Below are 27,743 nucleotides of genomic sequence, written 5' to 3'. Positions count from 1 at the left end.
AAATAGTTTAAATTAAATAGATCTAAAATAGTTGTTTAGTATTTATAGTATATACATATATGTATGTACAACTAAATGCTTAGTATTAATACGTGTACTGTTGCCGACCTTACAACAAAAAAACAATGGACACACTAAACTATATGCACATCCACATACCTTCTGCGCCGTGAGTTCGACGCTTGTCCAGGTAAATTGAAGCAACCACGCGGAATTACCATGCGTGCATTGCCTTTGGCAGGACGTGAGCCGCCCATTACTTGTAAACCAGCCAAATGGGCAGCATAACCATCGCTTAGCACCGTAGCATTCGATTGCAATTTTTTACTAACCTAAAGCATGTATTAAAAAAAGGAAAAAATCTATTATTTTGTATCACACTTTAACGCATACCAACTTACTTTGCCAACAATAAATATTTGATCGGGACGCAAACCCACATTCGTATAGACCGTTATATCTTTGCTGCTACCATATGCGGCGACTATAGAGATTCCATGATTTTGAACTAAATTATTTAAATAAGCGGTCTTGTGACCCAATGGATCTGTCAATAGCCCATCGGCGAACGAAATAAGACCATGTGGAAAATTGTGTTGACTTAACCATGAAACTACTCGCTGTTGTTGCATATCTGGACGTCCTGTAAAGTAGATCAACAAATAGCCCAACTCTTGCCAATGCCGACATACATGAACTGCACCAGCACGTACTTTTGGATCACGCCCCGTCACCGACATCGATGCCGTAAAGGAACCATCAATACTAAACACAACACATTCGGTCATTGGTGGTACAATGGCCAAATAACAATCGACTGATGTATGATCACCGCGTACAATCATTTTCACTGGATAAATACCATAGCCCAATGTAATTTGATCGGGTATGCTATATGAGATACGTCCCGTTTTATCAGTCAATTCGGTGGCAAGGAATGTCCATTCGCCAGCTGGTGGATCTTTCTTTAAATGTATATCGAATTTTTCGCCATGCAAAGTGATCATATCGAGTTGGCCGTACATAAAACGGGCATTCAAACATTGTTCACGTCCCTCTAATACAATGACATCGTTGGCTCGATGATTGGCTGCAACATTTTTCAGCTTGACGGAAGTACGCTTTTTCATCCATTTCTCGCGTGGCTGACTCGGATGGAAGGTGACGGTGTCTTTGTCATCGGCAGATCCGATAAATGGAATGCCATCGAATTTTCCAATCTGGAAATAACGGAATTTTGTTGTAATGCGCAAACTTGTTTTATGGAAAAAAATTAGAATTTTTTTAAAAATATTGAATATTTCTCTTTTCTTTTAAGCTCTTAGGAACCAATTTATCTATTGTTGGCCTCGTGAGGTGACACGATTGGACTTATACTTTTTCAGGGTCAATGAAAGGAATGATCAATATTTGTGACTTTTTGTGCTACGAAAAAAGTGTCAACGTCAGACATTGAGTGGCCTTCAAGGCTAGCATTTAAAAACGTCCACAATCATTTCAAAAATTCGCTTTAGAACAATTCAAAGCAACAAAGTTGAATAAACTAAGAATGTCTCTTCCGTTCTCAATATATGAGATGAAAGGTGGACCCCGGATTAAACAATAGAAATATATAAATAAATCTGAAAACTAATCTTATGTTAAAGCCTTGAAACTTTAGTTGAGGGTGGGAACTGTAGATAGATGACAAATGGGAACAGATAAGTTTTATGAACTCTCTTAAGAACAGATATAAATAGGATGCTTGTGCGAAGAACATTGATGGAGTCTTGGTTTTTTAAGTACTCTATAAAATCATGACCCGTGGTTGCCATTCAAAGGCTACGAAACTGCATAGGTTAAGTTGAGAGGGCATTAATGGGAACTATTCACTATACCACTCGAACAAGTATTTGTCCATTGTGAATTATATCGATGTGCCGGCTGAATACGTACTCGTGCAAGCAAATACCTCCAATTAGCGGAGAAAGTGATGAAACGACTTCTATTTCTCCTCATCCCGACAACTTCTGCAGATGGAGCTTTGTGAGCATATGCTCTTGTTGGAAAATCGTTGAATTAGCGCAATATGTTAAGCATAAGAAAAAATGTCACACCTTTCCTATCCAAACATTGTCATAAGAACCTTAATACCGAACAATCATTTCGGTTAGATGACAGCAAGTTTGTTGGCCTAAAACTGTATTCTGCGTTTTTTCTCAGAAGATAACTTAATGACGGTCGCTCGTGACTGTCGGCCTCGTTTATATCCATTTCGGAACATCGAGATACTCTATGAGCGCCAGCCTAGCTCGACCCCTCCTTACAAGATATCGTGGGTGCAAGCACAAATCGTCACATTGATATCTAAGATTTTATTGTTTTGAAGCAGGGTAGCTGCTGCTTCGAGTACGACGAAGCCCTTGATCTCCTTTCATTCCTGCCCGAAGTAATCTTATGTTTTGTATACGAAGTCAATCACTTTGGTAATAAAGGCCCTGTTACATGTTAGGCCAGATTTGACTCCGTTTAACGCCAAATTGTCATGTCAGCTAATATCTTATTTATACATTCTGGATTCTGTTGGATTCTGTTAGTCTCAAGAAGTTGGAGGAAGAAATGTTGATTTTTCTAATGAACGGGGCACGCTGCAGATCAGCTGTTTTTCCCTGGTCCGCTGAACTGATAATCGGTTATTCTTAAAGTGTTCCCATATTATATTTCTACTGTTCCCGTCTTCTACTTAAATTTTAGCATATCAGTTAAATCGTTGGAAGATTCTGTTGAAGTGTTTAGCATTTTATGAAAATAAGTGTGTTTTATGCTTTTTTTTAATGATAACAAAATTCCCTGACGAAGTTGCGAAAGTATCGAAACGCGTACGAGGGAAAATTTAAATTTCTCATTCGTAGCCTTATTGGGTCTACACACGGTGCATCTCACTAGCGAGTCAGCTTTGTAGGTGTACGAGTCAGCTAGAGTCATGTCTGTGGGACTAATACTAAAATATTTTCACTTACACATCGAAACTGACTCTTGAATCTGATTCACTGTGTGTAGACCCTATTAAAGTATTTTTTTCGAGATATCATCGGTTTATATTCTGTCACATGTTCTCGAGGTTGTTGAACTCTACGGTACATAGGTTTTTTCTCTAAGCCTCAAGCTCTCACCTAAATAAAAAAACACCTAATCAAATTTTTTTCTTTAAAATAACCAATACTCACCTGTCGCAAAATGAATGCAATCACATCGGCGCTCTCCCAATAACTGGCATGGAACAAATGCGGCAAAGCGTGAGCTGGAAAATTACTCAAACCTTCCGGGCAATATAAAGCGTAATCTAAACGTTTTGTGCCCCACCATTTCATTTGGACTGCAGAGATAATGTATATATGTATGTAATTTATATGATTAATAAGTCTAATTTTACAAGTGTCAATATTTTATGTAAACTAGGGTGGGCCAATTTGTTTTAAGCAACTTTTTCAAAATCATTGTCATACAAACATATCACATAAAATTCTAAGTCATAGAATTGTAAGGCATTACCAATTTTGAGACTTAAGTCAAAGAGAATAACTACCTTGCTATTATATTTAAGGATATTTCGAACTCATTTCGAGTTTTCGAAACTTCTGGTAGTTTTTGTTCTTTCATTTTTGAAAAAGGCTTCTTGGACTTGTTTTCACTTAAACAATGTGCTAGAAAAGGTGTCTCTAAAAGAAACTGGTCCATCCTAATGTAACTATGTTATAGTTATTTTACAAGTTTGAGTTTCTTAGCAGTGTTACAATGCTTTATATGAGTAACGTGTTATCTATAGGGAAACTTTCTCTATAAAACTTATGCTCAAGCTTTCTAAATTAACTAGCAACTTACGTGAGTGGATTGTACTTAGCGATATATTTTCAATTAGGCCAGATATAGTACTTTGCATAGAAGCATCCGATAAACGTCTGCCACTAAATATATTGTTGGCATCGTTAAAATGCTGCGGGTGAGACTGAATGACCTCCACTGTAAAAAATAAGGTAAATAAATATATTGAAATATTTTCTTTTAATTAGAAACTCACATAAATGATAAGGCTGCCCATTGCCTAATGGATACTTAGCATAGCGTGGAACATTTACCGGTGCCAACATGGAAAACCTGGCGCTGAGCAATGGCTCTAGACGGGAAGCAATTGGATCGGTAGGATGGAATAAATTGTACACTTGATTACAGTTTGGTCGGACCATGGCTGTGTGAAATATACAAAACTCATGAATATACATAAGTGGCAAAACTTTACAAACTTCAAGCGCAACTTACCCGCCTTAGCATCGTGCAACTTGCGTGATGCCAACACAATGGAGAGCGGTGAGCCAAACATAAAAAAATCACCCAAATCAAAATCCAGCTTGTTACCGCGCGAATCACTCGATGAGGATCGTCGACGACGTGACGATGGTGCAACCAATAAACGTTTCGCATCAAAATCTGAATCGACAAGACGTTCATCGTGATCTGTGCGTGATGAGCGGCTACCGCCACCAAAATCACCAGCCCCATCAGAGCAATTACCGCGGCGCAACGCCTCATATGCCAACAGCGAACCCATCGAATCACCCAGCATTACCACTTGACCGGCGAAACCCTGACCCTCTTCAGATTTCATAAATTCATGATAAACAATATTTGCTGCTGTCACTGTCTTATTAACGGTATCTTGAAATTCTGGTGATGCCACCGATAGCAACGGTATTGCGCCAATAGGTACATCGGCTATATTTGGTATATCGGCTGCCGATGGCGAAGCATCAAATGAGTATGGACTAAGGCTGGAGAGTATACCCAATGCATCGGTACAAATGGAAGGACATGGAACCATTTTTATTGTGACATGACTCAGCAAACTTGGATAATGTTGACGCATAACCCCCTCGAAAGCGCCGCGAAATGTGGTAATGTCTGACTTCTTGGCGGTCAGCTCACTGGTGGCGTCTGAAATGAACAAAAAAAAAAAAACATTAATAGCTTCATTTTGCAAGCATTTACTTCTCACGTCTTACCTAAAACGCTGCCCGCATGTACAACGAGTATGAGTATAGTGGTGCAACAAGATGGTGCACCTGGCGAACCTAGCGGTGATGTTTCATGTGCACGATCTATGCTAGCCGAGGAACGCAGTTGACGCTTATTGCCACGTTCGGAAGCAACGCGCATAAGGAAGTCCTGATTGAAAATGCTATCTTCTTCACTATCTTTGTAAGCCACACCACTAGTTGGAGGCGGACTGTCATCACCTTCGCCGAGTAGCTCAACCGAACCCCATTTGGCAAGTGAGTTTGCTCATTGATATCTAAATCAAAAACGAAAAACAGTGAGTTATAAGGATATGCACGTATGCAAGCAACTATTGTTAGAACCAAGGAAAATCGTGATGTGTGACTGCGATTTGAATGGCGCAGCGATTTTTACACGCAACTTGCAACTGCGATTTGAAAGTCGCACCGATTTGCATTATTTTTGGTGACCCGAACATTTATAGAAAAATAATATTGTGATGACTATTAGCATCACTAAGTGATACTCACATCACTAGGCGGTTATTAAATAAAGGCACAACAACAATAAAGCAAGCTGCCACTCTTGGTACGTAAACAAATTAATCATCATTTACGCAAATACATACAATGCAATAAAGAGATATTACGCGCACACACTTGTGGTCATTAGCAGAAGTAATGCTGACATACACATGCATATGAATATGAGAAACGCCTAAACTGCAAATATACATGTATATCGCTGGTAACCAAGCAAGTGATTCTAGAAGGCGAAACGTCTAGACTTTGGTAGAAATGTGCGAATGAAGCAACGGAGAGTATAAAAGCAGCGCAAGCTGAGTAGTCAGTAATCAGTTTGATTTAAGCACGCGATTAGTTGCGAATTGAAGTATAATTGTAAGTACTCCCAAAGTAGTCTAATAAAGACCATTTTGCATTATTGAATATTGGAGTTATTTATTCAACAGTTTAACGATTCGAACGTTAGCAGTAGGTTTGGAATAAGCGGAATTTCTCTAACTTCGTTACAATATGATGTAAATCACAATCACAACTTTTGTCTCAGCAAAGAAACTAGCTGCGACAGCGTGAGTCAATGAATTTGTGATTTGTGCTGCGATTACTAGTGATATTGTCACACCGACAGAAAGATAAAACTAAATCGGCGGATAAGATTCATAGAAATCACCGTGACTGAGCTAGATTTCGTTCGGAAGCATGTTTATCACAAAACGGCTGGGATCAGAGGAGTCGTTATCTGCGAAAATATAAGCCAATGAGATTGTGACTGCACTAGCTACTGCTAGTTAGTCGCAGCACAAATCACACATACATTGACTCACGCTGTCGCAGATAATTTATCATATGAAAGAATCTGTAATTGGGTTGATGTTTCTGATTATTGATAAGTGTGATTGCGAGTGTGAGACGCGTCAGTTACGGTAATTCTTCTTAACCTGTCGCTCCAATTTGCTGTGCTCTTTTAGATGCTCTGACGAAGTCGCAATTACAGACGTACTTTTCATTTCCTTAAGAAACTATGCTTTCGGTATAGTACTTACCAACGCATTCGAAGAACTCTTCGTCAGAGTTCGACTTAGTATCCACCTCTAGACGTTCCGTGCGCCAATTTGCAACCTGAAATTTTTGAATAATTAGTTATTTTGCTGGGAGCATTACTTTTGAAAAACACTATAACAACAAGGTGTTTACAAAGTGAGTAGGCGTTTTCAAACAGCGAAATGAAAATGGCGCCATCTATGTGTTACATTTAACAAGATTTAAACTTCTGTGTGGAAAGTTCTTTTCACTCTAGAACCGGTCTTACCAAAACTTCGCTTTAGTTTTATTGTAAAACTAGAAAACTTCTATAAGAATAAAAACCAATTAAACACAAAAAAAAAAATAAAAAAAGGCATTGGATTTTGCATTCAGATATTACATTTAGTAAAACAAAGAAACTTACGTGTTTGTGGTGTGTACTCTTAGCATGCGGCTATTAATAAATTTTTTTAATTAGAGTTTTCGTTTAAATTTAAAAAATAGTGTTAACAAGAAGAAATACAAATGCAAGTTTCGCAAAGTAATGAAAAATTGAATGCCTTGAAGGGTGAAGGAAGTCGCAAAGTAAGCATCCTTTTAAAATTAGATACTAATTAAATTGGGCCTCAGTCGAGAGAATGCATAATTTAAGAGGTAAGCTTTGCCCTCGTATTAAAACCCTGAGCTGACTAAGTTTGTAGAAGGAATACATATTAAGTTAGGTTTTAAAATTTTTCTTTCGTTATTTTCAATTTCGCCCGAGCATAGATGCAATTAACGAAAGACACCTCGGCTATCTGAATCGCTTCTATTACTTGCCTACTTAATTGGCGTTTAACCGCTTAAACCGTTATGGCCGTCCTACAAAGCGCACCAGTTGCTCCTTCGCTATGCCTAATGGCACCAATTGGTCACACCAAGGGAGTCTAAATCGTTTTCCGGAGTGATGGCCGCCCACTTCCTCTGCTTCCATAGGCGGGTTCCGATAAAAATACTTTCTTAGCCGGCGCGTCATCTCTCATTCGCATAGCATGGCCTAGCCAGCGTATCCGCTGCGTTTCAATTCGATAGATTATGTTTATGGCTGCGTAAAGCTCGTACAGCTCATCGTAAAATCTTTTTCGGTACTCGCCATCGCCAAGGCGTAGAGGTTCCTAACCTTTCGAAGAACTTTTCTCTTTATCTCTTCAGCTGATGTTGTCATGGTACATGCTTCTGCACCATATAGCAAGAGGGGACGGATAATTGACTTGTAGAGCATGATTTTTGTTTGCGGAGAGAGCACTTTACATGTCAATTGCCTACCTAGTCCAAAGTAGCATTTATTGGCAAGAGTGATTCTTCGCTGGATTTCAGAGCTGATTTTATTGTTAGTGTTGAGGCTAGTTCCCAAATAAACGAATTCTTTTACTATTTCGAAATCATGGCTACCAACAGCCGGAGCGATGTGTTCAATGTGCCTTTGCGAGCAAAGTTGCAACAAAGTTCACATATCACTTATGGTTGCCGTCACGGCATATCTCCTTAGGAGGTGTAGATACTCATAACTTAAGAAAATGCTTACTTCGATGCAAACTTTAAAGACACAGCAACAAAAACTTGGTAGACAGGGAACCGCCTCCCAGACGCATATTGAGTCAAATTTGTGGGAAGTTCTGTGAAATATCGCAGTTGTTCAGTGTATCAGTGCGAACTTTCAGGTATGCCTCAGTTCGTCATTTGAGCCCAATCTCCACCTAAACAGAGAATGACCTCAACATGCCTCAAGCGGTCCGGGTTGCATTAGGTTGAGTTGTAGATACCCCGGTAGGAGAAGCATGCGGGTTGTGATACCACATGGGATTACGGTGATAAAAGTTATAGCAATATAAAAATATAATCTTGAATGAAACCTATGTCGAACTTGGTTGTCAAGACCGAAATATTTTTGCCAATTTTTATACTCAGTTGAGCAGAGCTCACAGAGTATATTAAGTTTGATTGGATAACGGTTGGTTGTACATATATAAAGGAATCGAGATAGATATAGACTTCCATATATCAAAATAATCAGGATCGAAAAAAAATTTGATTGAGCCATGTCCGTCCGTCCGTTAACACGATAACTTGAGTAAATTTTGAGGTATCTTGATGAAATTTGGTGTGTAGGTTCCTGAGCACTCATGTCAGATCGCTATTTAAAATGAACGATATCGGACTATAACCACGCCCACTTTTTCGATATCGAAAATTTCGAAAAACCGAAAAAGTGCGATAATTCATTACAAAAGACAGATAAAGCGACAAAAATTGGTAGATGGGTTGAACTTATGACGCAGAATAGAAAATTAGTAAAATTTTGGACAATGGGCGTGGCACCGCCCACTTTTAAAAGAAGGTAATTTAAAATTTTGCAAGCTGTAATTTTGCAGTCGTTGAAGATATCATGATGAAATTTGGCAGGAACGTTACTCCTATTACTATACTTACGCTTAATAAAAATTAGCAAAATCGGAGAAGGACCACGCCCACTTTTAACAAAAAATTTTTTTTAAAGTAAAATTTTAACAAAAAATTTAATATCTTTACAGTATATAAGTAAATTATGTCAACATTCAACTCCAGTAATGATATGGTGCAACAAAATACAAAAATAAAAGAAAATTTCAAAATGGGGGTGGCTCCGCCCTTTTTCATTTAATTGGTCTAGGATACTTTTAACGCCATAAGTCGAACAAAAATTAACGAATCCTTTTGAAATTAGGTTGGGGCATAGATTTTATGACGCTAACTGTTTTCTGTGAAAATGGACGAAATCGGTTGATGCCACGCCCAGTTTTTATACACAGTCGTTCGTCTGTCCTTCTGCATGGCCGTTAACACGATAACTTGAGCAAAAATCGGCATATCTTTAATGAACTTAGTTCACGTGCTTACTTGAACTCACTTTATCTTGGTATGAAAAATGAACGAAATCCGACTATGACCACGCCCACTTTTTCGATATCAAAAATTACGAAAAATGAAAAAAATGCCATAATTCTATACCAAATACGAAAAAAGGTATGAAACATGGTGGTTGGATTGGCTTATTGACGCAAAATATAACTTTAGAAAAAACTTTATAAAATGGTTGTAACACCTACCATATTAAGTAGAAGAAAATGAAAAAGTTCTGCAGGGCGAAATAAAAAACCCTTAAAATCTTGGCAGATATTTCATATATAAATAAATTATCGGTGTCCAACAAATGATGTTCTGGGTCACCCTGGTCCACATTTTGGTCGATATCTGGAAAACGCCTTCACATATACAACTACCACCACTCCCTTTTAAAACTCTCATTAATACCTTTAATTTGATACTCAAATCGTACAAACTCATTCTAGAGTCACCCCTGGTCCACCTTTATGGCGATATTTCGAAACGGCATCCACCTATAGAACTAAGGCCCACTCCTTTTAAAATACTCATTAACACCATTCCTTTGATGCCCATATTGTACAAACAAATTCTAGGGTCACCCCTGTCCACCTTTGTGGCAATATCTCGAAACGGCGTCCACCTATGGAACTAAGGATTACTCCCTTTTAAAATACTCATTAACACCTTTCATTTGATACCCATATCGTACATACGCATTCTAGAGTCAACCCTGATCCACCTTTATGGCTATATCCCTAAATGGCGTCCACCTATAGAACTATGGCCCACTCCCTCATAAAATTCTCATTAGTGCTTTTCATTTGATACACATGTCATATAAACACATTCCAGGGTTTCCCTCGGTTCATTTTCCTACGTGGTTATTTTCCCTTTTGTTGTCACCATAGCTCTCAACTGAGTATGTAATGTTCGGTTACACCCGAACTTAACTTTCCTTACTTCTTTTTTTTTTGTGTTTGTGTTAGGCTAATTATTGACCACTTTGTTGCTTTAGTGCACTAAAACGGCTCGACGTTATCTAGTTCTGACCATCCGCATAGCTAGCGGAGTTCTGTACTCTCTACTCCCCCTATGATCACTTCAGTTTCGCGCCGAGAAATTTAAGTGACAACTTCTTGGAATACTGATATTGATTCAGATCATCCCAACTTTAGTTTGATCCAGCCACAAACGAGATTAGGCACTTTTAGACTACACTTACGACTGATCTCAGAATTTTGGTAAGACTCTTGACTTTCGCTTAGACTTTAAGTTCCCTTACAGTATAGATATCATCACATTCAGTGCATTCTTAATCGGTTCAAACTCTGTTTGGAAGACGAAACATTAGCCGTGTTTTTTTTTCACTCGCGTATACGTTTACGTTTGCGCGTAAAAAAAATGCTTATCCTCGCTTAGATAATGTTTAGGAGACCCATCTGGCGACAGTGGTTAAATAACTAGCTACAGCACAGTGTGTACCGAAAAGCGGAGACACAACCCTCTGATGGCCATAGGGGATAACATATAGCTGAATCAGTTGCGATGAACTGTGGACACGCATAGAATACACAGAATTAGTGTAGAGGGTGAAACAGAGAAACATATTTCAGTTACATCTGAGTATAATGCGTATTGAAATTATGTAGGCCAAATTTTATGCGCAGCAATTTCAGAGGTGTATTTAAAGTTTGACCCTTAGCAATCCATATAAAGTTTAAGCGTAAACGTCTATAGATGTAAAAAAAAACACTGCTACTATCTCTAGTTCTAACTCCTTGCAAAAATCATCCTCTACAAACCTTCCCAGCCAACGTCGATTTTTCCGTAAGCCAGCTAACTTGTCCACTTCCCCAGATAAGTCCAACTCCCCAGTCCTCATACAAGAAAATTAATGAGTAACTGACACATGGGGCAGTTTTCGGCATATAATAGTTTGTCCTATCTGGGACGGAATCTAATTCGGTAAGAATGGTAGTGTGGTCGAAGTCACAAATCCCCCACAACGTATCACGAAACTTGATCAAAGACCGGGCCACAGTCGCCTCGTGTGAAATGTTTAGCGTGCCACCAAAGCCAAGGTAGGTGTTGCTCTAATAGCGCCGTTTATAAAAACCAGCGATATCCGTACAGTGCGCTCCACTACAGCAGCATCTCATAGAGCATAATTGACTTAACTTCTATCTCATAAAGCAGAACTTGTCAGAGTCCTCACATCTAATAGCTTCTTTGCAGCAGTACCCTTGACCATGGTTGACCTCTTGGTTTTCAACCCTCAGACGAAGAGTAGTTCTCGTTGAACTGTCCTTACTTACAATATGCCTGCTATTTTGTCAACAGCAACCCTTTCTATTTCGCATACGTAATGGGAGCACAATGTGCTACGGAATGCCGACCCTTAATGGAGAGATAAATGAAATGGTGGAGGGCTTTTGGGAGATATGACGAGAGTTTGATTTTTCCGAAGTCCTCCTAAGTGATACGCTCCAACCGGCTTTTGAATGCAAATGATGATCAACAACCGGAACCCTTGTTTGATGACTTATTATTTAAAAAATCTTCTTAATGTCAGTGGGTCCTCGTGTGTAGACGACAATTCCTGACACTTTCCTAATAACACAAATCCCCTTATTAAATTGGTTTTGCTATTGATTATGTGATACACATGAGGCAATTAGTAAATCTAAGGCCTTGATCTTGTGTACGAACACGAACACTATCAGAGATTGTGTATTTTAAGTATATATAGATCTCCATTTATGTTATTTTGCTCGATAGCTACTATCATCTCTTCTGGACTACTGTTCGGTAGGTACAAAAAATTTTCCTATCCATAATTCTCATAGCTCTATATCATATTTCCTCACCCCTCAAGATATTAAACGACCGTTTAAAGCGCAAAACGAAAAGTCAGCTAGGCATACAAGACATTCATGTAAACACAAACGAGATTCGTACTTCGTGTATGATTACAAATTATTTTAACAGTTATGTCATAAATTACACACTTTAGGCAAGCATTTTTTTAATGAAACACACCAATGATTTTAAATATTCATGATCAAATATTTACCTGTATATCGAAACTATGCGCCGAGCCAGCTGGCGAATGTAGCGTACCCTTAGAACCGAATTTGGACTTCATCAATTGTATGCTTTGCGAACGTGAATGTGCGCTCACTTCTTGTCCAGCGTTTTCTTCATCCTCATCTGAAGTGCCGTCAGCACTTGGAGGCTCTTGGGTAACAATCGGTGGTGGTGCGCCACTCGATTTTCTACGTTCACTGCCTGTACTGCTTGTTATTGGTCTGCCATGCAGATCAGCAATGGTGTCGGCTAAAGTTTGTAAATAATTAAAATATTAAGAAGTAAGGACGGGACTGTCTTCGGCTGTGCCGAAGGCTTCATACCTTTCATGAATGGAGTTGAGCAATAATCTTATCCCATTTGTAATATCCGAATAATCGACTCTATAAGATATGTACCCTGCAAAAATTGTTGGATTATGTGTTCCGTTTTCTTCATGTTGGAGTAGTCTAACAATACTCCTTTGCAATGCGTTTGTGGACCACCATCAGCCGGTCATTGCTCGTTTTTTAACGACCGTGATCACAACACGATGACGATCGAACAGAGTTCCCAAAAGTAAAATATTGCATACAAATAACTGATAATAAAATTTTACTATGGCAACTCTGATAAAATGCAACAGCGCACTGGTTTTATGTATACATACTATAGTATGGAGAAATATTTAGTTTTTTATTCACGCACATGCTAAATAACATAAGAATATTCGTAGTATAAAATATAAAAGTTGTATTGCCCCTCTTAATTTACTTTCATTTTAAATTAAATTCACTCCGATAATTCTTTCCGACAGCACAATTCCTCTTTAGTACTTTGGCATATTATCCTCTGTGGGTGCTCCATGGAGTACTACAGTGAAAGTACTTTGGAAAGTACTCTCACGTTGGAATACTCACAAACAAAACGAGAGTGGGATCACCTACTCCTCTCCTAGAACATCGCAATGTTAATTGGAGCACATTTTCCTTACACTATTTATGGAGTACTCGCGTTTTCTTAAGGGTACTACAATTATATCGAACAGACATACATACTTATGAGATATTTTCGATAAATATAAAATAAACAAGTAAACCGAACATTACATACCCAGCTGTGCCCTTGAAACGCTGTTGTTGTTTGCTTTGTGCGGTTAATAGTGTTATAAGGCTGCGCAATGGTACATATGCATATTAGGGTGGGTCGATTTGTATTTATTGTGATTTAAGGTTTTTTCATGACCTACTAAAAGATTTTCATTTGATTGTAAAATTTTCATGTATACCATGTCCGACCCAAAAATGTCCGCTAAAAACGTTGGCAGTAACAGTTTTTGAAAAAAAAAAAAAAATATTTATATATATATTAGGGCGGGTCGATTTAAAAATTGCCCATTGCTCTGTGAAAATCGTATTCTAGGGATCAAAATAAGAAACTTTGCCGAAGGAACCATACCTCTAAAACGAATTCTGATGTCCCCCCCAGGTAGGGGCAAATTTTGAAAAATGCCAATTTGACCCATTTAGAGTGCTCCAATCGAGTCCAAATGTATGACCGACCCCCACTAACTTTGGAGGCCGACCCACCGATGCCAGTGGCACACCCCCTAGAACCCCCCTGGGGGTTCACCATACAAACATTTCAAAAAATCGCCGGTTTTGCACTTTACATGAAAAAATCAGCACAAACATATCCATACCAACTGAAAAGAGGTGCACCACTGCGTATACGTAACATTTTATTATTACGTATAAACAAATAAAAACAAGTAAGGAAGGTTAAGTTCGGGTGTAACCGAACATTACATACTCAGTTGAGAGCTATGGTGACAACATAAGGGAAAATAACCATGTAGGAAATTGAACCGAGAGAAACCCTGGAATGTGTTTGTATGACATGTGTATCAAATGAAAGGCATTAAAGAGTATTTTATGAGGGAGTGGGCCATATTTCTATAGGTGGACGCCATTTGGGGATATAGCCATAAAGGTGGATCAGGGTTGACTCTAGAATGCGTCTGTACGATATGGGTATCAAATTAAAGGTGTTAATGAGTATTTTAAAAGGGAGTAATCCTTAGTTCCATAGGTTGGCGCCGTCTCGATATATCGCCATAAAGGTGGACCAGGGGTGACCCTAGAATTTGTTTGTTCAATATGGGTATCAAAAGAAAGGTGTTAATAAGTATTTTAAAAGGGAGTAATCCTTAGTCCCATAGGTGGACGCCGTTTCGAGATATCGCCACAAAGGTGGAACAGGGGTGACCCTAGAATTTGTTTGTACAATATGGGCATCAAACGACTGGTGTTTATGAGTATTTTAAAAGGGAGTGGGCCTTAGTTCTATAGGTGGATGCCGTTTCGACATATCGCCATAAAGGTGGACCGGGGTGACTCTAGAATGTGTTTGTACGATATGGGTATCAAATTAAAGGTATTAAAGAGTGTTTTAAAAGGGAGTGGTGGTTGTATAGGTGGTCGCCTTTTCGAGATATCGCCATAAAGGTGGACCAGGGGTGACTCTAGAATGCGTTTGTACGATATGGGTATCAAATGAAAGGTGTTAATGAGTATTTTAAAAGGGAGTAATCCTTAGTCCCATAGGTGGACGCCGTTTCGAGATATCGCCATAAAGGTGGACCAAGGGTGACCCTAGAATTTGTTTGTATAATATGGGCGTCAACCGAAAGGTGTTAATGAGTATTTTAAAAGGGAGTGGGCCTTAGTTCTATAGGTGGACGCCGTTTCGAAATATCGCCATAAAGGTGGACCAGGGGTGACTCTAGAATATGTTTGTACGATATGGGTATCAAATTAAAGGTATTAGTGAGGGTTTTAAAAGGGAGTGGTGGTTGTTGTATAGGTGGTCGCATTTTCGAAATATCGCCATAAAGGTGGACCAGGGGTGACTCTAGAATTTGTTTGTATAAAATGGGTATCAAAAGAAAGGTGTTAATGAGTATTTTAAAAGGGAGTGGGCCTTAGTTCTATAGGTGGGCGCCTTTTCGAGGTATCGCAATAAAGGTGGACCAGGGGTGACTCTAGACTTTGTTGTTACGATATGGGTATCAAATGAAAGGTGTTAATGAGTATTTTTAAAAGGGAGTGGGCCTTTGTTCTATAGGTGTTCGCCTTTTCGAGATATCGCCATAAAGGTGGACCAGGGGTGACTTTAGAATATGTTTGTACGATATGGGTATCAAATGAAAGGTATTAATGAGTATTTTAAAAGGGAGTGGACCTTAGTTCTATAGGTGGACGCCTTTTCGAGATATCGCCATAAAGGTGGACCAGGGGTGACTCTAGAATGAGTTTGTACGAGTGGTGGTAGTTGTATATGTGAAGGCATTTTCCAGATATCGACCAAAATGTGGACCAGGGTGACCCAGAACATCATCTGTTGGATACCGCTAATTTATTTATATATGTAATACCTGCCAAGATTTTAAGGGTTTTTTATTTCGCCCTGCAGAACTTTTTCATTTTCTTCTACTTAATATGATAGGTGTCACAACCATTTTTTAAAGTTTTTTCTAAAGTTATATTTCGTTTCGATAAAACAATCCAATTACCTTACCATGTTTCATCCCTTTTTTCGTATTTGGTATAGAACTAAGGCATTTTTTTCATTTTTCGTAATTTTCGATATCGAAAAAGTGGGCTTGGTCATAATCGGATTTCGTACATTTTTCAAGTAAGCACGTGAACTAAGTTCAATAAATTTTTTGTTAAAATTTTACTTAAAAATTTTTTTTTTAAAGTGGGCGTGGTCCTTCTCCGATTTTGCTAATTTTTATTGAGCGTACATATAGTAATAGGAGTAACGTTCCTGCCAAATTTCATCATGATATCTTCAACGACTGCCAAATTACAGCTTACAAAACTTTTAAATTACCCTCTTTTAAAAGTGGGCGGTGCCACGCCGATTGTCCAAAATTTTACTAATTTTCTATTCCGCGTCATAAGTTCAACTCATCTACCAAGTTTCGTCGCCTTATCTCTCTTTTGTAATGAATTATCGAAATTTTTCGGTTTTTCGAAATTTTCGATATCGAAAATTGGGCGTGGTTATAATCCGATATCGTCCATTTTAAATAGCGATCTGAGATGAGTGCTCAGGAACCTACATACCAAATTTCATCAAGATACCTCAAAATTTACTCAAGTTATCGTGTTAACGGACGGACGGACGGACGGACATGGCTAAATCAAATTTTTTTTCGATCCTGATGATTTTGATATATGGAAGTCTATATCTATCTCGATTCCTTTATATATGTATAACCAACCGTTATCCAATCAAAGTTAATATACTCTGTGAGCTCTGCTCAACTGAGTATAAAAATTGCAATAAAATAATTTGAAATGTTTGTATGGTGAACTCCAGGGGGGTTCCAGGGGGTGTGCCACTAGCATCGGTGGGTCGGGCCTCCAAAGTTAGTGGGGGTCGGCCATACAATTGGACTCGAGTAGAGCACTCTAAATGGGTCAAAGTGGTATTTTTCAAAATTTGCCCCTACCTGGGGGGGGGGGGGCATCAGAATTCATTTTAGAGGTATGATTCCTTCGGCAAAGTTTCTTATTTTGATCCCTAGAATATGATTTTCACAGAGCAATGGGCAATTTTTTTGCCTCCCCACAAATCGACCCGCCCTAATATATATGGTACCTATACATATGACAATTTTTTTAGTAGGTCATGAAAAGAAACCTTAAAAATCAAAGTCGAAAAAACTCAAAAAAATTAAGTTTCGCAGGCTCGAAAATTAGGTTTTTGGGTATGCGTAATGGAACTTTTTTTCCTGAGCCCAAATCCTATCGAAAAATCGATGGCGCGATATCGGTTAAGTTTCGCCCATACTAATCGACCCACCCTAATGTATATGGTTCTATTCTAAACTCATTTTCGGTCGAAAGAAGCAAAAAAGATACAGAGGCTACCACTCATTAACTTGAGCGAGTAAAAATCCAGTTTAAAAGTTGTAGGTAGTTATGAAAAAAATGCTTATGCCAAACTTCTTTCGGATTTGGAGATATTTGTTCGACTTATAGCATTGATTTTGATTATCTTCACTCAGTCTTTATAATTTTGCAAGGGTATTGTCTCTGCCAAATGTCAATGTAATGTCTTTAACGGCCTGGCATGTTAAAGTTACAAATTTTCTTCTTCTAAATATGGGTGGTGCCATGCCCATATTTCCAATTTTTTTTAATTTTTCTAAATTTTCGATATCGTCAATGCCAACCCATTTGGGTTCAGATAAGCCCGTATACCGAATTTGGTTTAGATATTTCATCTATTTGCTCTAGTCATCGTGTTAGCAGACGGACAGACGGACAGACGGACGAACGGACATGGCTTTCAACTCAGTTTGTCAGTTAAACTACGCTTAAACTTATTCTGCAGTTTTTCAGTCTACTTTAACTGAAGTTTCAGCTGAGCTTAAGCGGTCGATCTGGCGGGGTTAAATACTAGTTAACTTATCGGTGATTTGCGTTCGTTCGAAATGGCGTCGAATATACCCAACAAGCATAAAACGAAAAATGCTCTTACTTAAGTTGAAATAAAATAATTAAAAAAAAATTTTAAGTTAAACGGTTTTATTGAAAACAAAACTTACATGAAGTAATAATAATACGAAAAGCTAGAAAATAACTAGGTAGGTCCTAGGTACTAGTCATCACACTCCTTATCAATCTAGGGCGTTGATCAGACAATTAAATAAAAGCGTTGGGCCCGTGAAATTTCTAAAAATGTGAGGTGTAGCATAACCTGATTAAGGTTCAGTTGGTCTTACTTATGAATATCAATAGAAATTTTACGAGTCCAACGCTTTTATATAATTGTCTGATCAACGCCCTAGATTGATAAGGAGTGTGGTGACTAGTACCTAGGACCTACCTAATTATTTTCTAGCTTTTAGTATTATTATTACTTCATGTAAGTATTGTTTTCAATAAAACCGTTTAACTTAAAATTTCTTTTTTTAATTATTTTATTTTAAATTTTTTAGTCTTTATTTAATTGCCTATTATTTCTCATTCTATTTAGTTCATTTAGTGACTCATTATTACAGGGACTCTTTCCTGACAATTTGTTACAATCTAAGTCCTCAATACATAATCCTTCCAAAGACTTTGCTCGACTCTGCGCCACGTAGGCTTGTCCCTCCTCCAACTCCAAAATATCTTGATGTCAATTCTACTGGACTGTATGTAATATTTGTTCCAAATATGAGCCAAATCGGACCACAAATACGATTTTCTGAATATCTCGATCCTTGCGCTACCTAGCGTAGATTTTTTTCATAGGTCGCTTTCTATTCTTGTATGTATTATGTGTTCCAAATATGAGCCAAATCATACAACAAATACGATTTTTGTGAATATCTCGATCTTTGCGCCACCTAGCGGCGATTTTTTTCTTATTATTGCATTGTCATGGTGTTGTGAACTATATTCCAAGTTTCAAGCTTGTAGCTTATAGGGAAGTTACTTAAATTTCAATTACAAAATTCGTGCCAGCCAGCCAACCATCCACCCAACCAGCCTGTCAAGTCAAGCTAAATAAAACCGTTTAAAAAACTTTGTAGCCTTCTTGCTATACAAGGAAATATTTTTTGGACACCTGTGTCCCATATACGTGGAAGGGTTAAAAGTACGGTCATATTGTACACGTATCACTTAACCTATGTGAACTTAATACAGTAGGCGCTCACAAATTAGAACCACTTTGTTTTTAGGATGATTCTAATTTCTGAAAAATTCTAATTCCTTTACGTGGTTTTATTTGTATAAAACCTTAAAAATTAAGTCAAGTTGCACAAAAAACTACAACCAAATCTTGTCTTATTCACTTTTATTTATAAAAACGATAAAATATAAGATAACAATACAGTACAATACATATCACATGTTTTTTTTTTTATTAAATATACACATATGTATATATACGCTGAATCAAAACAAGATCCAAAAAACAAAAACTCCAATTACAATAAATTTATTTTTTCATTAAAAATAAATAAAAGATAGATAGAAAAGGCCAGAAATGAAACAAAAACTTCATAACTAATATTCAGCGATGTGCAATGTTTTTTGTTAGCCGTATGATAGGTATTAGCTGATTGCAGATGGAGCCACATCAAATTCTAGGGCTAACCGCTTCCCTTGAACACTTTTGTCAAGCTTTTCCAAGATCTGAACTTTGGTCTCCAAGGGCAAAATATTTTTCTTACATTTATTTGGCATTTCAGCGAATTACTTTTAAAGAAACAATGCCAAAACTCGTGCACGCGCATCGAATTTCACACAAAAACTAACAAAAAACTGTACAGAACCGTGACGAAAATCTAACGACTACCGAGCGTATGAATAAATTGGATTCCCCATTTTATAATTATTTTGCAACAAAAAAGAAAATACGCTCAGAAATTAGAATTTTCGATTCTAATTTCAGATCGTGTAACGTTTTGAAAAGTTTGATTTTAATTTCTCGACATTCTAATTACTAAAGGTTCTGATTTATGAGCGACTACTGTACCACAATTCAACTGTACAAATATAGAAACGAACAATTAAATACAACTAAAATTTCCTTTGAAAAAGAATAGCCAAATATTTATGCGCTAATTTCATTTCGCTGGGATAAACATAACAAGATGCTGTTTTGGTAGAACAAAAGCTGTTTGTGTAACTGTTTTAGAATTTGCTTTACTCTTGACGCATTAAACGTAAAAAATAATAAAAAAATAAAAAATTAATTAATGCTTGGCGTAATTTATCATAGAGAAAATTTAGGCCGAACTTCTCTTCGAATTTGCGTCTTGCTCCCTTTTAATTTTCCCTACAAATTAGCGGGATACATGTTTTATTTTCATACTAGAAATACGTTTGGAGTGTACGCCAAAAAAATGCCGAGCATCGACCGCGCTTAGACAAACTTTTTCCAATTGAAAAACTTGTTTTGAATTTTTGATGTTGCTTTGACCGGAACTTGAATTCAGGACCTTCGGTGTGGTATGCGAAGCACGCTCCCACCACACCACGACGGTCGCTTTTTATCAATAAATAGTTTGAGATTGTGGCAGGCACACGGTTAAAAGTTTGAGCCTAAATCTGAAGCATTTTGGACATATGAAAAAATCAAATTTTGTTTAAAATATAGATTATACCGGTCTTCGTGAAAATGAGTGCATAGAACTGGGTTTCCATTTGAAAGTGGAAAAGTTATAAAAAAAAAATAGGGACGGCTCCCTGAAATCCTTTCTATCAGTAACTAGTGATACACATTTCTGGTTCGGAACTATACCTAATTTGCCAAATAACTACGAGTTCGGTATTCACAAGTTTTTACACAGTTACAAAATCGACAACATGGGTTCTTATTTTTCTTATTTAATTTGAGAAATATGCTATCTGCAAAATAACTGCTTCCAGCTTTAAGTAACTTCGACTATGAGTATGATTTCTTTTCACAAACTTTCCCATTCTAATATCGTACTAGAAGGAGCATTTAGAATTTATCTTCGGTTCGGAACCAACGAAATAGTACCACCTAGTACAAATAGTAACTACTAAGCTGTCATTTTTACACTAGTTTGGAACTAATGAAATAGTTCAAATAAACCAACTAGTTCTAAAGTGGAAATAGTTACACAGTTCGGAACTATAAACAAGTTAATGCAACTCGAACCAACTAGGAGATCACCATGTTAAATACGCCAGTTGGAAGCATGTAAAAGATATATAGGGCAAACTAGTAGAGGTTCCGAATGTACTAAAAATGCACCAGTTTTGAGATAGAGATTTTTTCTACAGCGTTGCTCTACCTACTGTGTTAGAAATCATTTCATAACACCTTATGTGTATAACAACATTTTTTGAAAAAGATTCGATAATTTGCAGGACTTTGCATAAATAAATTTTGTGTTTTTTTGAATTATCAGACCCAAATTTAAACTGTTATGATAAGTTTTAAATCCAGGCGTTTCTATTCCAGTTTCTATTTTTAGATTTTTGAAACCTTTTGCTTTTGTTTCAAACCCAGAAGTGACTACAAGTTTTGTATTTTTTGAAACTTTTTTGATTTTGTTTTAAAACAATTCTTAAATTTTAAACTTAGTGTTTTAAAAAGTTATAAATTGAAATTGAATAAAATTAAAAGCCAATATTAAATTGAAAGGTTTCCTATTTAGTAGCAAAATGTTTCAAAAAGTGTTTAAACCAGGGACGGAAAATAATAATTTTTTTTTTCGGAGTCGAAAAAGGCCTGGTCAAAAAATTGTCCTAGGTGAAAATGTTTGAGTTCCCAGGTATCCCTATAGCAATATCATGTCGAATCATGCATCCGTTTTATTTTTCGAACTTTTTCCATAAAAGTCCACATATAAAAGTATTTTTATTTTTTAAGTCCGACAGAACTAGTTACACTCGGACTTTTAAAAAGAAAAGTCCCGAAATAAAAGTTAAATCAAGACTTTTATTTTTTAGGGCCGAAATAAAAGTCCCGCTGGATAACAAAGAAACGGCTTATCCGAATTAAAAAAATTTGGTACCAATCGATTCTCCTGGATTCCTAAAATTTAAAACCTTATGAACTTTTGAAAATTTCTGTTAATAATACTAGAAATTTATCATAAACACACTACATCGAAAATCTCGTAGTATAAATGGTGAACTTGCAGTAGATTTTTGCAATAAATTTCGTTCCAATACAACAATTAGAATGAAAATTGGTAAACCGCATTCTGCTATGATAGGAAAGCTTTCCAAGAAAAGAAATGGTCGTAATCAGTCAGTAGCCACGCCTCCTTCTGTATATAGAAATTTCCGCACAGAACATGCAATATTTGAGTATCTAAAGAAGCCACGTTATTTAAATTTGGCACGTAAATTACTGACATTGCATGTAGTTGATACACATAATTTTTTTGGACAATGGGCGTGGCCCTAACTACTTTTCAAATAACATTTTTTGGACTTTCAACAACTTGGACCTGCGACAACTTGTACATACTTTGAGCAATATTTTTGCAAATTGGTAAGCGAACTTCATATTTGTATTTGTACATGCCGACGGAAAAAGTTTTAAAATCGAATTAAAGTCACACCCACTTGTATATAAAAATATCAAAACTGTCTACTTGAGTTCATTGCTAAGTACATGAATATGTCGGAGTTATTTCGGGACTATTGCGGAATCATTTGGGGATCTTTCCGGTATCATTCCTGGATGACTTTTGGGATCCCGTCAGGGTCATTTCAGGACTTTTTCGGGATCATTTGGGGATCCTTCCGGCATCATTTCTGGATGGTTTTCGGGATCGCGTCGGGTTTATTTCGGTATCATTTGGCGACTCTTCCGGTTTAATTTCTGGATGGTTTTCGGGATCCCGTTAGTGTAATTTCGAGACTTTTCCTGTATTTGCTGCAAATGCCTAAAGTTTGTTATTCGTAATTTTGTGTTTTTCTAGTCCTGAGGATGGTTTCAGATTGAAACCGAAATATCGACCAATTATATAAATTATAATACCACAAAATATATGGTGTTTTATTTATCTTTTCGGCCTTGAGCCCAAGAAGTTAAAATTTTGTTTTTAAGTTAAATTAATTGATATGACAGGGGTGAAGGAATTAATATTCATAGAACAAAGAAGTAAAACTTCAATTAGCTAAAACCAAAGAGAATTTTTTAGATGAAAATAGTGTTGCTATTTCGTGTGTTTAGCTGGTTAAAATATTACAAAAAGTGCAGTTATAGCTATAATAGTTCGTTACAGGATTCAATTAAAATAATCAAAAATAGAACGAAAAAGATATTAAAAATAAAACATTCCGAACTTTAATTACGAATTTGAATTAATTTAAAAAATCATGTGTGCTGAACTACCGGTTTCGAAGACCTCAAATGATTCCGGAATGGTCCCAAAATGATATCAAAATAGTCCCGAAATGATCCCGACGGGATGCCGGAAAAATCCCTAAAACTATCCAGAAATTATGCCGGAAGGGCCCGAAAATCATCCCGAAATAGTCCCGGAAAAGTCTCGAAATTACCCTAACGGGATCCCGAAAACCATTCAGAAATTAAACCGGAAGAGTCCCAAAATGATACCGAAATAAACCCGACGCGATCCCGAAAACCATCCATAAATGATCCCGGAATACTCCCGAAAAAGTCCCGAAATAATCCTCACGGAATCCTGGACGGATCCCGAAAACTATCCAGAAATGATGCCGGAAGGATCGCCAAATGATCCCGAAAAAGTCCTGAAATGACCCTGACGGGATCCCGAAAGTCATCCAGGAATGATACCGGAAGGATCCCCAAATAATTCCGCAATAGTCCCAAAATAACTCCGACATATTCACGTACTTAGCAATGAACTCAAGTAGACAGTTTTGATATTTTTATATACAAGTGGGTATGACTTTAATTCGATTTTAAAACTTTTTCCGTCGGCATGTACAAATGCAAATATGAGGTTCGCTTACCAATTTGCAAAAATATTGCTTAAAGTATGTACAAGTTGTCGCACCTGAAAGTCCAAAAAATTTTATTTGAAAAGTAGTTGGTGCCACGCCCGTTGTCCAAAAAAATTATGTGTATCAACTACATGCAATGTCAGTAATTTACGTGCCAAATTTAAATAACGTGGCTTATTTAGATACTCAAATATTGCATGTTCTGTGCGGAAATTTCTATATACAGAAGGAGGCGTGGCTACTGACTGATTACGACCATTTCTTTTCTTGGAAAGCTTTCCTATCATAGCAGAATGCGGTTTACCAATTTTCATTCTAATTGTTGTATTGGAACGAAATTTATTGCAAAAATCTACTGCAAGTTCACCATTTATACTACGAGATTTTCGATGTAGTGTGTTTATGATAAATTTCTAGTATTATTAACAGAAATTTTCAAAAGTTCATAAGGTTTTAAATTTTAGGAATCCAGGAGAATCGATTGGTACCAAATTTTTTTTCATTCGGATAAGCTGTTTCTTTGTTATCCAGCGGGACTTTTATTTCGGCCTTAAAAATAAAAGTCTTGATTTAACTTTTATTTCGGGACTTTTATTTTTAAAATTATTATTATTATTGTTTTCAAAAATAAAAATCGGAAAATAATTTTTATCTTGATCCAAATATATTTAAAGTCCAAAATTAATAGTTTGGCAAGGACTTATATTATAAAAGGAATAACAGTTTCAGCCCCTGGTTTAAACCGATAAAGGGTAAAAATTTAAGCGCAGATTTCTAACCGTGCACCCGAAAATTTCATCGAGTTTCACCGCTTTATATAAATAGCGCCTACAAAACTTTTCTTGCTATAGTTACTTTATACTTCTTAGCAAGCAACGAAAAAAAAAACAGAAACAGAAATGAATATAAGCAATTATTTCACGATTCTGGCTGTGGTGCTAAGCTATCTGTTGACCCATATAAAATCGGAAACTGACGATCGGCGTTATTTGGTAGCAATATTTAGGAGCGAAACATATTATTGCGCTGGGTCATTAGTGACTATGAAAATAGTGATCACAGCTGCGATATGCCTCAAAGGTATAAAAACAAAAGTAATCAAAGTGGCAGCTAATACAACTAATGCACAAAAGTTCCGCGGACCACATCGCAAAGTGAAGAAAGTATTTTATCAAAATAATTTAAAATGCGATACGGATATAGCTGGAATTATACTGAAGGAAGCCTTTGAAAATAAGGATGGAGTGAAGCCAATACCACTTTGCGAAAAGCAACTTTCGGTGGGCAAAAATATGCAAATCAGTGAATGGACTGCACATGTACAATACATAGAGCGTGTTGCACTCGTAAAACATAACGAGACTATAGTAGCACCACAGAAATGTGTGGATTACCCCGAAGGAAAAAATATGTATTGTGCTTTAGCTGACTGGGGAAGGTTTATTGCAGATCGTGGAGCACCGGGCATCGTGGATGGACAACTTTGTGCAGTGGGATTATTTTCGACTATTGGGAAGCACGGAAAATTGAAACTTTATGTAAATGCAGCTGATCCAGACGTTCTGGGTTTCATAAGAGGATTGATCGATAATGAAAAATCTGGATGTTGGTTTTTTTAAAATAAATTATAAATTATAATTATATAATAAATGCTGATATAACTTTTTCAATAAGTTTGTCATACGATTTGATTTAATAAAAAAATAACTAACTTAACTCATTTGTATTTAATGAAGCTAATTTAAATACACGGTTAAAAGTTTGAGTCTAAATCTTTAACTTTTTCGCAGACCAAAGAAAATATGGTTTAACATTTAGATTGCACTTATTTTTGTGTAGAAAAAATTACAAAAGCTTCTTATCTGAACAATCGGTTGTGGGGGATATATGCTATATATACGACCGATCTCATCCATTTTTTCAGACAAAGTGTATGGTGAAGTTTGAAGCTTCAATCTGATAAATCGAGGAAGATATGACAGAAATTCTCTTTTCTGAAAAATCGGTTTTATGGGGGATATATGCTATAGTGGTCCGATTCGGCCGGTTCCGACAAATGTCTAAACGGACACCTAAATATCCCCGCTCACCAAGATATCTCAAAACTGACAGACGGACAGACAGACAGACGGGCATGGCTAAATTAACTCAGCTCTTCATCCTGATTCCTCCGATATGGTGCTTTTCCAGGAAATACGGCTTATCTGCGCCCAGTGTATTAAAATTCGACTGACAACGTCAAATCTGAAGTCAGGAAAAAAGCTGCAAATACGATAACAAAGAATCGATAATTGGAGAATCAACAGAAATAAAAGGCAAACTGCTGATGGACACCATTTGCACGCACCATGGGCACAAACACTAAAAGCTCCAAAATCTGTACATCGAGGCTTTGAGAGTAGCCTCCGCTTACCGCACCGTTTTGGCACCAACCGTAAACATTCACCTCGATCGCTTATATAAAAAAGTTAGACATAGGAAGAACGCATGAAAGTTGTAAACCAGGAAAGCTTTGAGTTTGTTTATGTAGCTTTTGAACGGGCTTGAAACCATCCATGTTGTATTCCCTGGCATTGAATTTGACTGTAGTCATGATTTGGTTTGAAATCAAAGCTCTGATCTAAGATGAACCTGTAGGCCGATTCTGTAACTCTTAACAATAAGAAAACTAGTTAGCTTAGTCAAAAGCTTTTGCCGTTTGCACTAACATTCATTGATTCTGTAACTCGGTCTAAACGATGGCATAGAGCTGATCGTTCAAAGTAATGATATGTGGCATCTCCGGCGAAAAAATGCGAAAAACACAAAGAGGAAATGTCAAAAGGAAGTTTGTGCGCGCAAAATTAGTTTTACAAAAGTGGGAATAATTCGGGGAATTTTGATCGCGGTTATTATTATTATTTAAATTAAAGGTAAGTACACAGTGCAGTGCATATTTTGCTAACTGAAAGTGTTTAAACTATTTGTATTTTACTAGGATGTGTGATAAAGCAAAAAGGAGTCATGCTTCGGGTGAGCAGTAGAGTGCAATGCTCGATTTTTTTATTTCCACCCCGAATCTTGCCAGCGGAAAGTTCCAAAAGTTGAATGGAAAGTTGGAGAACAAAAAAAAAGTGGACCGAAATAGCGGCGAAGCTGAATGCCATTGGAGGGGCGGTAAAGACGGTTTAGCAGTGGCAAAATGTAAGTTTATCTTGATTTGTTTTCAAACAAGAAATGCGCCTTTTTTGTCCCCTCCTTTTCGTGTTCGTTTGGACAATAGAGGCAAAACTTCGAAATACGTTTGCGTTTGTTTTATAAAATATCCGATTTTAAAAAGGTAAAAATGTCACTTTTTCTGCCCTGTGAAACCATTATTAGTAAAATGTAGTGGTAACATTTCTTTCATCATGGGAGAGCGCTTTCTTTCCATTAGCTTACAACTGCTAAGGCACGTCTAAAAATGTTGGGAGAGAGGTATTAAAAGATGCGTTTTGACCTCGTTACCAAAACCCGAAAGTGGAAATAAAAAATTTAGTTCTGTATATACATTTGAAATTGTTAAATAATCTAAAGCCAAAGCTCGGGCATAACAAAACATAGTATGTGGGGTCCGTTTGTAACAAATAAAATTTAAAAAAAACTTTATCTATATAGGTCCGGCGGGATTTAAAAAGTCGCACATCTACTCATGTGCGCGATCTGAAGAAGGAACAGAATATGACTGGAA

General features: G+C 37.0%; 2 protein-coding genes across 2 annotated transcripts in view; one reads left to right on the top strand and one right to left on the bottom strand.

Moving 5' to 3' along the window:
* The window catches only part of LOC137248794 (protein retinal degeneration B-like), a 110,568-nt gene that overhangs the window by 26,319 nt on the left and 56,506 nt on the right, over positions 1-27,743 (top strand). The window lies entirely within an intron of this gene.
* Positions 135-13,004, bottom strand: LOC137247790 (protein retinal degeneration B-like). Its single transcript, XM_067778739.1, has 10 exons — positions 12,890-13,004; positions 12,553-12,815; positions 6,578-6,671; positions 5,037-5,315; positions 4,297-4,968; positions 4,058-4,225; positions 3,862-3,999; positions 3,207-3,355; positions 402-1,220; positions 135-332 (listed from the first exon to the last, which is right to left on the bottom strand). The coding sequence occupies exons 1-10, from the start codon at positions 12,894-12,896 to the stop codon at positions 135-137; spliced, it is 2,787 nt and encodes a 928-aa protein (XP_067634840.1). The 5' UTR covers positions 12,897-13,004.

The sequence above is a fragment of the Eurosta solidaginis genome, chromosome 4, assembly GCF_040869045.1.
Source record: "Eurosta solidaginis isolate ZX-2024a chromosome 4, ASM4086904v1, whole genome shotgun sequence".
NCBI classification, from domain to species: Eukaryota; Metazoa; Arthropoda; class Insecta; order Diptera; family Tephritidae; genus Eurosta; species Eurosta solidaginis.
The sequence above is the reverse complement of the archived record's forward strand: the minus strand, read 5'-3'. Positions and strand labels throughout refer to the sequence as shown.

Bases quoted from the DNA above. Each gene is read 5' to 3' on its own strand.
- LOC137247790 (XM_067778739.1), bottom strand. The intron at 4,969-5,036 runs GTAAGACGTGAG...TGTTCATTTCAG, and splicing joins ACATGCGGGCAGCGTTTTAG to ACGCCACCAGTGAGCTGACC. The intron at 333-401 runs GTAAGTTGGTAT...TACATGCTTTAG, and splicing joins AAATATTTATTGTTGGCAAA to GTTAGTAAAAAATTGCAATC.